Here is a 13650-nt window from a genome sequence, read left to right as displayed (position 1 = left end):
AGTGATTTAGTGTACTGTATGGAAAGTGTAATTGTATGACATAGCTGTGTTACATCACCTCATTTACCTACTTTGGGGCTAGAAAAGTAAATTTTTGAATGATCCATATTATGGGACTTTGCTGTGGCACACTGAAAAACACCTCTTAATTTAACTAGCTGTTCTCTACTGTAAAAAACTGTAACATGAGCCCAGAGGTATGAAAGGCACTTAATTAGTTAAAAATCCTAAATCACTATTTCCAGATAAATGTGGAGTAGTCAAAATACTGTTTTTTCATGCAAATTTTAGAGGTTAGTGGGATGTTCGTTGTACAATTCCCAGTTACTCATATGTCTTTAATAGTACTGTATAAAGTAATGGAGAAGAACTGTGCTGATAAAAGGTAGATGATACCAAGCCCTGTTTTTCCGATGCCTTTAAATCTATTATTTCACAATGTCACAGGTGACTTGCAAAATGACTGCTTAATTACCTCTCTTCAGTTGTAAAAAGTTTTTCCTGTATACTGATAATGTGAATGTGCTGTGAAATTTTCCACTACCAGAGGGGAAAAATACCTTTAAAGGACTCTATATTAAAAGGATATTTCAGCACTGACAGTCATAATCTTGTATAAATTTGTTAAATGATCTTCTTTTTATTCTGTATGTAGCCAATCTAAGTCACTTACAGAACAGTAAGGTAGATTCAAAAGGAAACCCATCATATGCATACTCATTAGATTCTTTTGATTTCCTACTATTCTGAAAACTGTTGAGTGGGGAGGGTAAAAGTGTTCAGCCTTTAGTAGAAGGTGCTATTAAATAATTAACATATATCTTGATGATACATAGACCTCACAAACCATCAAAGACTAGGCTGAGATTGATATTCTTAAGAACAGCAGTAGTCATCCAGAATAAACTCCTCCTTCAAAAGCTCTTTCTTGGAGCTGGGAACTAAGAGGAGCGTTTCAGCATTTTCACTATAGCTAAAAGATACATGAGAAAAAATACCCGGAATATACCATGTGAGGCTGTGTGCAGCTGCCTCCCCCCACCCCTTTTACCCGTCAGATCTAATTGGATTGCTTCTGCCTCTGACTGACTTACTTCTTCTGCTGCAGCACTTCATCAAGGGTTTCCTGTTTGTCTTGCAGCAGACGCTGGAGGTGCTTCATTTCTTGCTGGTACTGAGCAGTCTTCCCGGCAAATTCTTTCTCCTGCTCAGTCATCCTGAGACTGATATCTCCAAGCTTCCCAGCTGCTTTCTTTTTATACACCTGTAAGGGTTAAAGATAATAGGAAAAATGTGATTATAGGAGAAATAAGGACAACTCACTACCAACAAAAGAAATAGCTAGAGATGCTAATTTGCGGTTTAATCTTTACATCAGTGCTGCCTTGCTTAAATATGTCAGGTAGGTTGCATTACATTTTTTTTCTTTACCTATTTGTTAATTTGAAGGTATTACACTTGTACTTTGTTCTGCATATAAAACTTGTGTGCACAGTGAATACCAGACCGTATGTTTGTCTTACGAGTGAAAAGAATTAGCTGAAAAAAAAGGGCTTGTTTTCCAAGATGCAAAGCTCCACTTTACTGCATGTGTTGCTTACCACTTGTCTAACAGTCCTGTTTATCAATAGTGTTTGTGTTCTGTTAGCTGGTTTGTGTGTTGTGTTATCTGAATACTAAGAGGAAGAAGAGTGGCTTCATGTTTTGATATATCTTGCTGCTTCATTTAATAGTTCCTTCTGTTCAGTGAGCACAAATGATTTTTTGCTTATTGGCAATAATAACCAAATATATTGGTCTGATCTCAAAAACAAGAAATCCTTTTTGTACAAAGTGATTTTGCTTTCTGAAACAACATCCCCGTTAAATTACATAAGCAGACGAGGAATTGAAAAATACGGCTTGCGTATTGTTACACATTTCTACATGCTGCTCTTGACGAAAACAACAGGTATTATCCAATATTAGCTTTTTTCTCATGATTACAAACAGAATGCTTAAACTGTTATTGTATCTGCAGAATGTGATGTTTGATATAGGCTGTAAGTTTTGGGATGGAAGCACCTCCTTTAATAAAACTGCAAACTATTTAGTGAAGCTTTGAAAAGACTGCTATTTCTGTCTTGCTAATATAAAGTTTTATCTATGGTGTTAACCACTAAGGTTTTATGTTCACCTAAATCAGAGCTGAAAGTTTGAGTATACCCTTTGTAGGAGGAAAAAAAAAAAGGGGAGAGCATTTTAGGTATGTGCTGCAAGCTATATAATCCTTTCCACAGACTGTTATCTTTTTAGCTTTTGTAAAATGTGTAATTTTTGAGTTTGATTTTCTGGAGGTAATAGGATAGTGATAAATAATATTTACCTAGAACATTAGTCATTCAGTATTTAAGGCTGACTTCCGTAGCTTTTTTCCCCTAGCTTTTCCCTGTCAGTTCCAAGGAAAGAATTAGAAGCCTGCAAGTTAACCAGTTATATCTATCAACTTTTTAGATTCCTGGAGAAGTCTTCAAAACACAGGGTTAGATGCCTGCACTTGTAATGCCATGCTAGGATAAAGGTAAACGTGTTCCTTCCGAGCAGAGGGTTGCTTGGAGCTAGCCTAGAGGAAGTGCAGAGCACAGGGCAACAGCTGAACTGTCATCTCTGTCAGTAAATGCTGCCTTCAGCTCCAGACCCAGAACCTGAAATTCCTTCTAGGGCAAGTGTCTATAATTATTTCAGAGGACTAGAGAGAACTTCCTCTCCCTTTTAACACATAAAAGGCTGATAGGGAAAGCAGCCAGAGTATTGGTGAAATCCATTTTTTATCTAGTGGTTGTTGATCATCCAGCTGCTGGGAGGTCAGTGTGTGAAGCTGCCCTCTGTCCTCGACAGCTCAAGCCTGTGGCTCCTGCATATCCCATAGCTGCCTCTGTTGGCTCAGCACACCAGCTCTTCATTTGTCCACTGAAGCTGTGTCACGTGCAGAACAGTTGCAAAATCAATGGGGCACAAAGGGCAAAAGTGCACCATCTTCTGACCTAATGATTAGGACATGAAACTAGATATGAGGGGTATGTAGTTCTGATCTTGCTCCTATGACTGATTATAACTAGGTCTACTTATAATGCATAAGCTACCTTGGCAGACCTTCAGCAGGATGGGTGAAGAGTGCCTAGACCCCTCTGTACTCGCCGTGGGAGCCTGGCCAGGTCGGGCTGGTTCCGGGCATGCCAACACACGTGGCTGCTGGCACTCGCAGATCCTTCCCAGCAGGCTTTGAGTTGTTCAAGACAACCTCCTATCAATTTTCTCTGAAGTGAAGCAGATAGCAGTAAACAGACTGGTGGAGATGACGATTTTCAGGAAGCGGGTGATAACATGTAGCTGGAAGTGGTAATATTTTCCTCTAGAGGTGAAAAGGGCTCTCTGCCCAAGGTCATGGCATCACAGGTATAGAGTAGGCACCCAAGATGTGGAATGATCATGGATGCAGCAGCTGGCACTGAAGAGGACATGATTTACACTCTTCTAAAGGAGTTTCAGGAAAGTACGCTCTTGGGCACCATAATTCTTTTACACTGAATTACAAACTGGAAATTGAAGAATTCTGGACAGAAAGCCAACTAAACGTTATTTCTGCAAATGTAGTCTGCTGGCCACGATACATGTAATGATCTGGTCCCAAGATCCTTGTTGAGGCAACAAAGCTATCTTCTGTCAGTCATGTGTTGTTTTTCTACTATCTTTTACCAGTAAAAATTAGTATCATCCCTTCCAAAAGAAATCAAAGTCTACCATCTGAAGAAAACTGTCTCCCTGCCTCTATAAAAAGTGAATTCTGATCCTGACAGAACAGCCCTGTAATGGGAACCCTGATGAAATTTTTCCTGGGTGCTATGGAACATTGCCAGTTGTCTCCCATGGCAACTAAGAACTTCTGAAATACATTAATTAAGATCATAGACAGTTATCTGCAGGGCTGTGTAAGAAGTCATAGATTGGGGCAGGGGAAGTCCCTTTTTAGTAGTAGACAAGGACAGTGTTTATACCCATAACCTTCCCAGTAAAATTGGCTTGTCACAGATGGAGAGACAACCTATATATTCAGAAGTTTTAGTGAAAGAAGGTATTTTGTCAAACAGTATTATGGTGTTAGTAGAAAAAAAACATTTCCTCACAAACACTAGATTTCTGGTCTGTTGAGGGTTTGTTTCTCTATTCAGTCTCAGTGAAAAGGATGTGGGTAAGATGAGGACACTTTTAAGTTCAAAAGACAAGAAAATTAAGAAAATATTCAGCTGTAGTATTATGTGCCACAGTAAATAAGTTTCCTTATTTGCAGACAGATACTGGAACATACATGAAAGGTAGATAGTTGGGAAATCAATTAAAAAGGGGAAGCTGCTTATGCTGAAGAAACTTTATGTGTCCAAAGGTATGAGATAGTCGTGCATGTACATGACCTGTTTTGACAAAAGATAATCTAGTATTAGATAAACAGAACTGACTTTGTATTTGAGACAGAAGATAGAATTGACACAAGAACAGGAAATTGAAATTTCTATTACTTGAGTCTTACTTTATTCATGAGCACTGTGAACATAAACCACTTTGCAAACTAATCAAATATTATGAAATAGATTTAAAGCTGGAATTATCTTAAAATTTAGTAGCTCACCACAGAAATCACTTTATACAGGATATTTCCTTATTCTTATCTTACTCTATTCCTTAACCTACTCTTATCTTAATCTGTTTCTTTAACCTATTTCCATTTAATTTTCTTCTCCTACCCTAAAAAGGGGTATGATGAAGTATTCTATTCCCTTATAGAACAGAACTTGCATAAATAGAGGAGAAGCCTTGAGTTTACTTGTTTAATCTTCCCCCTGGTTTTTGAACTTGCAGGTGGAACTTGTCAAATTTTAAGTATCTCTATAACCAGGAAGGCCAGAAAGTTCTTTTTAAGTAATTGGGATTTTTCCTGGTAAAAGCAAGCTTTTGAGAGGGAAGATTTGGGAATGATGAATTTCCATTTTCTGAGCAACACAGCAAGTGACTTAGTTTTATTAATTTTATGAAACAGAGCACTGCTACAATAGTAGGACAGATGAATAGCTCAAATATTGGGCTTGTAGCATCAAGGCAACATTTAGGAAATATTTGCTCTTGTTAATTGCAGGTTTATCCTAAGAGGTTCAAAAGACTTAGCCCTGAAGTTTTAAAAGGTACTTAAATGTGCTAATGCTAAGTGTTTACTCTCAATTGCATTGCTTTATACCATGCCACCACTATCCGTTTTCTCTGAAGTGAAGCAGGTAGCAGTAAACAGACTGGTGGAGATGACAGTTTTCAGGAAGTGGGTGATAACATGTAGCTGGAAGCAGTTTAATATTTTCCTGTAGAGGTGAAATGAGTACTCTGCCCTACAGAAATTTTCTATCCTCCTCCTCCTCAGGCTCTAGTATCAAAGTAATTTACTAAACTTTCTGATATATGCGGTTTCTTCCACCTCAAGAAGGTACCAGCAGATTTCAGATGTGGTAGGTTAATACTTTGGAAAAAAAAAATCCATTAAAAATACAGAAATTTAGCGATCAGCTGTCACATGCAATGTCTTATTTTAGAGACTGCACATGGATAGCAGCAAGCAAATCAAATTTCTGTAGTTATTGTATAACTGAAGGGTTGTAACCACAACCAAAAACCCAAACACACACAAAAAAACCCAAACCAGTTCCATTCCTGTTAGGAATTGTAATTATGCAAAATCCTGCTGTAGAAAACATGACATTTTAGTTTGTTGTTGTGACAAATCTGAGGTGTTAATCTAACTCATAACTTTGGTATCTAGTTATTAATTTGGCATTTTCTACATACAATGTTAAGGTGATTCTAGTTTCTCTGCAAACTATCTATTTTGGCTACCAAGTGTACTTTAGAGGGGCTTAGTGTAGTCATTTATTCTTATTCAGAAATTGTTAATCTAAATTTATTATTTGTCTTTGAAAACCCCAAAAATATTCTAGGAGGAACCTAGTGCTTTTTTTAAAGAAGAATCTTTGAGTTCATAAAACTGCTGTCTGTGCTTAAAAAATTTTCCTTTAGGATTTTCACCTCTGAGCAATTTGTTCTTTTTAGAAGGCTTAAGGAACCAACATGCAAAACTTAAACTGAAGTAATCATCCTTGAAGAATAGCGTACAGGAAAAAAAAAAAAAGAAGAATTTGTATAAGCTTTTTATAAGGGCTCATGCCTCTGCTCAACTCTGGAAATAGGCAGGGGATTTCTTAAAAGTCTTAAGAGGTGTTAACTTTTTTGCAACTTTGGATGTTCGTTTGCTTTTGGGGTTTGTCACCATTATATGACTCTCTACTGCAGTGATGTGCCTGGGTTATGTCTGGAAAACCAGAGGTCCATTCTGACTGGGAGGGAGAGGGAAAGAGCAAATTGTGCTCTTTCTTTTCCGATTCTTTGGAGAACACACGGACATAATGCACTTCTCTGTTTCCCATCCACTGCTTAAATAGGACTGACTGAGACAAAAGCCACATGCCAGAGTTGAAAGAATATTTCTGTGGAGAGCGAAGGTGGCTTCTAGCTGCTAGTCATCCTCACAGACATCACTCAAGCTAAGCACAGAGATTTAGATGAAGCAAGGAAAAATTAATCTGTGATAGAGACAGTGTCTGTTGCTAACTCTAAAGCCTATTAGAAAATACCTCTGAAGTGAATACACTGCAATAGGTCAGCAGGTAGTAGCTTTTAGTAGAGAAGTTTATGATGCTACCCCATATGCTCAAAACAAGCCCCACAGAGCCTCGTGGGGTAGGCACTGTACCATCGTTCTGTCTAGTCTCCTAAGAGGACCTTGTTTCCAGGATTCATTGCAGAGCTCTTGGGAACAGATGACTTTGTAGCAAGGATGGAAAGACAGGTTCTACTCAGTGCGTGGTTCAGAAAGTCTGAGATACATGGCCAGAGTTACTGGGGATATTCACCTCTTCTCCAATTTGTAGCAGTACTTTTGTATGAGTGGCCGAGTATGCAAATAATCTACCTGTAAATTCACAGTTATGATTGAGTAGAGGTATAAGAAAACTGAAATAGTTTCAGACAGAAGCCAGAGTAAGTTTGGGCATGTGTGTCTCTCCTGTGCATGTAGACCATCTCAGGTGTGTGAAAAGAAAACTTGGAGGAAAGAATACTTGTTTCTAGTGATGTTTCCTTATCAGTAAGATGAATGCATTTCCTTTCAATTTTGGCTATGATTTCTGTTTTCTATGCAAACACTGTTAACTCTGGGGAATAAGCTACCTAGTATACGTAATAGTAACATGTACTTACAAGACTCACTTAGGGATTCTTTGTGTACTTCAGCTAACATCACAAAGACTGAAAGATCTTGAAGGTGTCCTGGAATGAAGGGAAAACAGGTGTTGCAGTATTATATGCCCTACTACCTGGGCCATTGTATTTCTCAGTTGGTAATTCAGGACAAAGATATGGGTGCATATTCTATCAGATGTTATCCTGCCTGGTAATTAAAAAATCTGGAAAAAGTAGTTCCGTGGGGTTTTTTGGCTGTTGGGTTTGCTCAAAGTTTGCATGTAAGGAGAAGGACACAGCCACCCATATTGATGATAACAGTAGGTGGGATGAATAGGTACAAGAGGAACGAACTTTAACCCCTGTTCCTCTAGCACCTTTTATATGATAAGAATTAGGGCAGAAGGGTGAATCTGCTTATTCTCATCTTCTGAGTAAGAGATCTGCCTTTTTTTCAATTATGATTACAATCTCTGTAAGAGAGACATAAAATTTAAGAGGTTTAAATAAAATTATCTGCTACTCTGTGATGGTCATGATTCAAAGAATAAATTTGTGCATCTTCTCAAGAGACAGAACTCTCCTCGTCATGCCATCTCAAGTTCTCCCCTATGTTAACGAGTGACATCCTGGACCTCCTGAAATTAGTGGCAGTGCTTCATTAGGTCTATTACTGTACCCAAGACCGAGACCAGGCACGGTTAGAAAATGGTCATGGAAAAATTCTGGGAAGGTGGATCCTGTTCTAAGTAGGTACTGAATGATTGCTTAGAATAAGCCTCAATCCAAACAGTATCAAATGGCTAGATGGATGTAGTATGATGACAAAATGAATATGGCATTAAGAACAAAGTATGTCTTCTAAAGGCTGAATACAAAAAAAGCCAACAAAACAACCCACCATAAAGTAATTGCTGTGCTGACCTTGCATTCTGAAATTGTTGGGGGGGAAAAGGAAATAAGATATATTTTACCTTTTTTTTTTTTTTTTGTATATAAAGCTCCTCTATGCTTAGTAATTTGCTGGTTCTGTCTTGATATTTAATGCAACAGAACAGTTCAGTTGGAAGGGACCTATAATGATGATGCAAAAGCTGATTTAAGTGTATCATTTCATTTTGATCATAAAAAGTTTTATGTCTCAAGGACTCTTACAATTATTGCTGACAGTATATCAACTCTAAATGCAATACAGATTACATGGGTTTTATAGGTAGTTTCCTTGGCTGTGTCTTCTCCAGGGATGGAATGCAAATTAGTAAGTGCCATCTTCCCTTCCTGCCAGAAGGACCATGATTGGATAGTGCCAAAACAGGGTTAAAGAAAAAAAGTAACCAATTCTAATGCTTTCTATTCCAGTCTTACAGAGCTAACCAAAAGAAACTATGTACTGAAACTCAAAACATTTTAGCAGGCCAGGCATATGCTTAGAATAAGAAAACAAGACAGCTAAGTGTGTCTTGGATGTTCTGGGGTGTTCAGATATCTCAGTGAAAAGTGAGACTCAAGTGCACTTTACATATCTCTCTTGAGTTTTATTCACGTTCACTTGATGTGAGAATAAGGGGCAAACTGCATGTGGTTAAGGTCCGTCTTTAAGACTGACAGAACCATGGAAGCAGGTTCCTCTGTGCCTGCATTACAAAACCAGCAATGCTCCTTGAATTTTCAAGGGCCCCACAATGGAAAAATTTAAATTCTAACAGAGTAAAATAATCTCTGGACAGAAGAGCCATGTGTGCAGTGAGACTTAATCCATGGTCTCCAAAGCACCTTTCCCTAAATCCAGATTAAAGTTGATGGGAACATGGTGAAGAAGCAACTCGTTTCACTCAAATGCCCTGGTGTGTGCAACTGGTTTACAGGAATAGAGAGAGTAAGCTATGCAATAGTTGCAGGCATTTCTGAAATGCACAGTTCCTCAATGTTCAGGTAGTGTTAAAAACAAACCTTTAATGCTTTCTCTTCACCAATAACAATTTTGTATTCTAAATGCATTATGTAGCAATATGGTAGAACAAAAATTAAGGCCAGCCTGTTTGGTTAAGTTGCATGAAAATGAGAGGAGTTACAGTTGGAGACACTAGGTGTCTTCAGTATAAAGGTGGTTTCTACCTATTTTTACTAAAACCTTATGACTGACAAAATTATTATGAAGTAGAGATTCAGAATCCATGAGACAACTTGTTATAATCTGACTTCTTCTTTTTGACAGTGTGCCTAATTTAAAGATGAATAACACTTGCACTGAAGGAGAAGAAAAAGTGCCTGATGACGAACTGGAGTGCAAAATCTGTTATCAGATATTTACTGTTCACAGTCGTAAGCCCAAAATCTTGGATTGTCTTCACAGAATTTGTGCTAGATGTTTGACAAAAATCCTTCATATAGGAGACAGATCTCTCTGTGTTAGCTGTCCCTTTTGCCGCCATGAGACAAAGTTGCATGAAGATGAAGTTGAAGGGCTCCCCGATGATACAAACATTATGTCCAAGCTCATATTAAAAGACAAAATAGCATGGAATTCTGACTGTAAGGAAGTAGTTTTAACACCAAAAAACTTGACTTTGAGTTCTTCCCATGGATTGTCAAACTGCTTAGTAATTACAATTACGGAAGTACAGAGAGACTCCCCAAGGACTCCCAGTCAAAGTACTGCCTCAGATTATTATGCTGACCATGGCACTGAGTCAGTATCGCAAAGTTCTCAGAGTCAGCTGGACCAAGATCTCTTTTCAAAGCTGTGCAAGCACGTACCCAGAATACTGGTATGGCTGCTCGGCTTTCTTTACTTTGGTTCCCTCCCTCTTGGGATCTATTTACTAGTGATTCAGAAGGTGACCCTGGGTGTTGTGTGTGTGAGTTTTGTTCCCTCCAGTCTAACTGTAGGTCTCGTGTATGGCTTCTGCCAGTGCCTCTGCCATGGAATTTGTGACTGCTCTTCACGAAGCTGATACACAGTGTTTTATCAATTGGTAAATTTTTAACTGAACCATAAAACAATCACAAACTTTAACCTTTACAGACTGTTAAAAGTGCATATAGTATGACATATATGTATTTTTGTTAAAGCACAATAACTTGTGTGAATGCTGGCAAAATTGATAACATGGTGGTGTGGTTTTTCTTTTACTAAAAAGACGGTGGTTACTATCACCTGATCCTCAAGTTACAGATGATTTTAGACCACCGTCTCATTAACTGTGAATAGAACAGATATTTGAAGGGTGCTTACTGTTTAGAAAAAAACCCACCCTCTTTTTATCAAGTACATTGTCACTATTTTTAAAAACAGATGGAGATTAGAAATGCTGTGTATCACCTGTTAAAAAAACCAAGAGTCCCATTACAAGCTAGTTCAGATTTGAGTCAGATGTTTTCTGATTATCAAAAGGAAATAAAGTTGCATTAAATATTCTGCCCTGCAATCAGATTTTTCAGAAGATTTTTGAGTTACAAGAGTTATGAAAAAGCTTGTAGTTGAATCTTAAAGGGCCAACTAACAGTTTTTAAGTAAGTGTTAATATTTTTCATGATTCAATATGCCTAAAAAATTATCAGACATAAGCCAAAGTATATAAAAGTAGAAATGAACCACATTTGTTTTCATAATTAAAATACCAAAGTAAATTTTGTTTCCTTAACACAGTTCCTGCACAAAAATGATTTATTTTTCTGAATATTTGTATTCAACCTATTTGATACTGCTCTACTGTTATTTTCTAAATTTCGTATGGTTGTACTGATAATTTGCAAAACTTTTTGCACAGTAAATAACTTTGTAAACAAACTTTATAGTAATTGCGAACTCCCAAACTAAAAATAGGTATTTATAAAAAGAATCACTTTTAATTTGCTACCTTAAACATGCACAGTTTAAAATCTGTAATAAAGCTGTTGATATAAATCAACATGGTTTTGGGTTTTATTTTAACAAGAACCTGGTATTTAGCTTTCAAGACTCTCACAGTGATTCTGTGTTTAATAACAGATCTGCCAGATCTTGATTTGAGACTTCTCAATGAAAAACCAAAACCACAGGATTTTTGTTCATTTACTTTCTCTAAAAGAATTTATTAAAAGGAAGAACTCTGGATCAGAAGACCAGATTCACTTTTATATGCAAAGCACAAATAACCTGACTTCCAATGGAAGTGACCTAAAGGGAATGGAACTGCCAGATTTTTGAACAAGCCCCGGCAGTAGGGTAGTGCTGTGTGTTTCCAGTGAAGAAGGGCTGTCCCACCTGGCCTGCCTGCCTTCCTCCCCTCAAATAACATTTGCAGTGATGTGGAAGAAGCCCCAGGGAATCTTTTGACACATACACGGTGCATCTGACCTGTAATATAGTTTTGGATGAGCTTGTGCCTGCTGAGATACGGGGCAACACATTCATCAAAAGGTAAACTTGAGATACCTGGTTATGTCTAAGTAGTAGAGAATACAGAATACATTGTAGGCACTTGTACCTCACTCAAACCTGTAAGCTAGAAGCTTTTCACTTCCTATACCCTGAGGACTGTATGCTCTAATTAATATGATATAATTTGTGTTTCTTTATCTTGTATCTTGCTGAAAGAGCTGAAGATGGCTAAAAGCCAATGCAACACACCCATTTCAAAGATAAGAAATAGTGTTAACATCTCATTACCAGTAGTTATACCACCCTTACAGAAAAATGAATGCATTTTAAGTACTATTATCACTGGAGGCAGATTACAGCTAAATACCTCCTAAATACCTTATCCTGTAATTGAGCTTACAGGGCAGTTACCCAATTTGTGATTTCCTAAAGCAGCTGATAGTAGTATTTCTCCAGCTGATCTAATCATAGAGTGGTTTCAGTTGGGACGAGACCTCTAGCTCCACCCCCCCACACCATGGGCAGGGACACCTTCCACTAGACCAGGTTGCTCAAAGCCCCGTCCAACCTGGCCTTGAACACTGCCAGGGAGGGGGCAGCCACAGCTTTTCTGGGTAACCTGTGCCAGTGAAGAACTTCTTCCTTAGATGTAATCTAAATCTACCCTCTTTCAGTTTAAAACCATTACCCCTTGTCCTATCTCTACACCCCCTGATCAAGAGTCCCTCCCCACCTTTCCTATAGCCCCCTTTATGTACTGGGAGGCTGCTCTAAGGTCTCCCCGGAGCCTTCTCTTCTTCAGGCTGAACACCCCCAACTCTCTCAGCCTGTCCTCACAGGGGAGGTGCTCCAGCCCCTGATCATCTTTGTGGCCTCCTCTGGACCCACTCGAGCAGGTCTGTGTCCTCCTTATGTTGGGGGGCCCAGAGCTGGACACAGCACTGCAGGAGGGGTCTGATGAGAGCAGAGTAGAGGGGGAGAATCCTCTCCCTCAACCTGCTGGCCACACTTCTCTTGGTGCAGCCCAGGACACGGTTGGCTTTCTGGGCTGCGAGTGCATGTTGCTTATTCAGTCAGTTTTCCATCCACTCATACCCCCAAGTCCTTCTCCTTAGGGCTGCTCTCAACCCACTCCTCACCCAGCCTGTATTTGTGCTTGGGATTGCCCCGACCCATGTGCAGGACCTTGCACTTGGCCTTGTTGAACCCCATGAGGTTTGCACAGACCCACCTCTCAGGCCTGTCCAGGTCCCTCTGGATGGCACATCCCTTCCCTCCAGCGTGTCGACCGCACCACACAGCTTGGTGTGTTGGCAAACTTGCTGAGGGTGCACTTGATCCCACTGTCCATGTTGCCAACAAAGATGTTAAACAGCACTAATGAGCTATGTTAATCAGGCTAACGAGACCTCCAACCTATCTCCTTCAAATAAGTAGGAAGTACGTAGTCTTAAAGTAAGCTGCTGTTCAGGTTTCATGGTTGTTAGAATTGTGCATGAACTGTGGAGGCAAACAGATCTTGGAAGTGAAGAATCCTTTTGCCTTTTCACATTCACCTGAATTTTTATCAGCAGCACCTGAAAAAGCAGTGGGTGCAATAGGGCCTGTCCTGTTTGAGGTACTGCATTACATACTGGGATTAAACAAGTCTTGTGACTGAAAAGAACCAAACTAAAAACTTCACAATGTATTTAGACCTACGATTTTTTTAAAAAATATGTAACACAAAAGAATCCCCGTAACTTCCCATAAATCACTGAAGAGAACAAATTAATAAAGCTTCTGTTTAGAAAAGTAGATTTCCTGACTGGAGGGGTTTAAGCAATTAAGGTGTTTTCAGCAAAGAAAGAAATGATAGTAGCTTTTGGCAAAGTTCAGTTAATACTATAACCAAGTAGTATATGATATTTTAAGGTGTTTTGTGACTGTTTAAGCCCTCTGCGTTACTGGCAAAAGTTAAGAACAAAAAAGTT

General features: G+C 38.8%; 2 protein-coding genes across 15 annotated transcripts in view; one reads left to right on the top strand and one right to left on the bottom strand.

Annotated features, from left to right (window-relative positions):
* Positions 1-13650, bottom strand: part of CEP89 (centrosomal protein 89) — a 41601-nt gene that overhangs the window by 6981 nt on the left and 20970 nt on the right. For 5 of the 13 annotated variants that reach the window (XM_074840120.1, XM_074840121.1, XM_074840122.1 and 2 more), the window contains one exon: positions 1095-1264. In XM_074840120.1, the coding sequence (XP_074696221.1) occupies positions 1095-1264 (170 nt within the window). Of the gene's footprint in view, positions 1-1094; positions 1265-2964; positions 3044-3122; positions 3297-4454; positions 7046-7332; positions 7402-8054; positions 8389-12999; positions 13255-13650 lie in introns of those variants that run through there. The other 8 variants (XM_074840125.1, XM_074840127.1, XM_074840126.1 and 5 more) reach the window with 8 other exon arrangements.
* Positions 1190-12878, top strand: LOC141929960 (E3 ubiquitin-protein ligase RNF182-like). Of its 2 annotated transcripts, none has more exons than XM_074840136.1 (2): positions 1190-1402; positions 9530-12878. In XM_074840136.1, the coding sequence occupies exon 2, from the start codon at positions 9546-9548 to the stop codon at positions 10266-10268; it is 723 nt and encodes a 240-aa protein (XP_074696237.1). In that variant the 5' UTR covers positions 1190-1402; positions 9530-9545; the 3' UTR covers positions 10269-12878. The 2 variants fall into 2 exon arrangements, with proteins under 2 accessions (XP_074696237.1, XP_074696236.1); XM_074840135.1 differs by lacking the exon at positions 1190-1402 and adding an exon at positions 7986-8063.

Source organism: Strix aluco, chromosome 14 (genome assembly GCF_031877795.1).
Source record: "Strix aluco isolate bStrAlu1 chromosome 14, bStrAlu1.hap1, whole genome shotgun sequence".
NCBI lineage: Eukaryota > Metazoa > Chordata > Aves > Strigiformes > Strigidae > Strix > Strix aluco.
This window is presented reverse-complemented; position numbering and strand designations above follow the sequence as displayed.

Coding starts and splice junctions, on each gene's coding strand:
- LOC141929960 (XM_074840135.1), top strand. CDS start 8,023: ATGGTCATGGAAAAATTCTGGGAAGGTGGATCCTGTTCTAA. Junction 8,064..9,529: donor GAAGGTGGATCCTGTTCTAA/GTAGGTACTGAA, acceptor TCTTTTTGACAG/TGTGCCTAATTTAAAGATGA.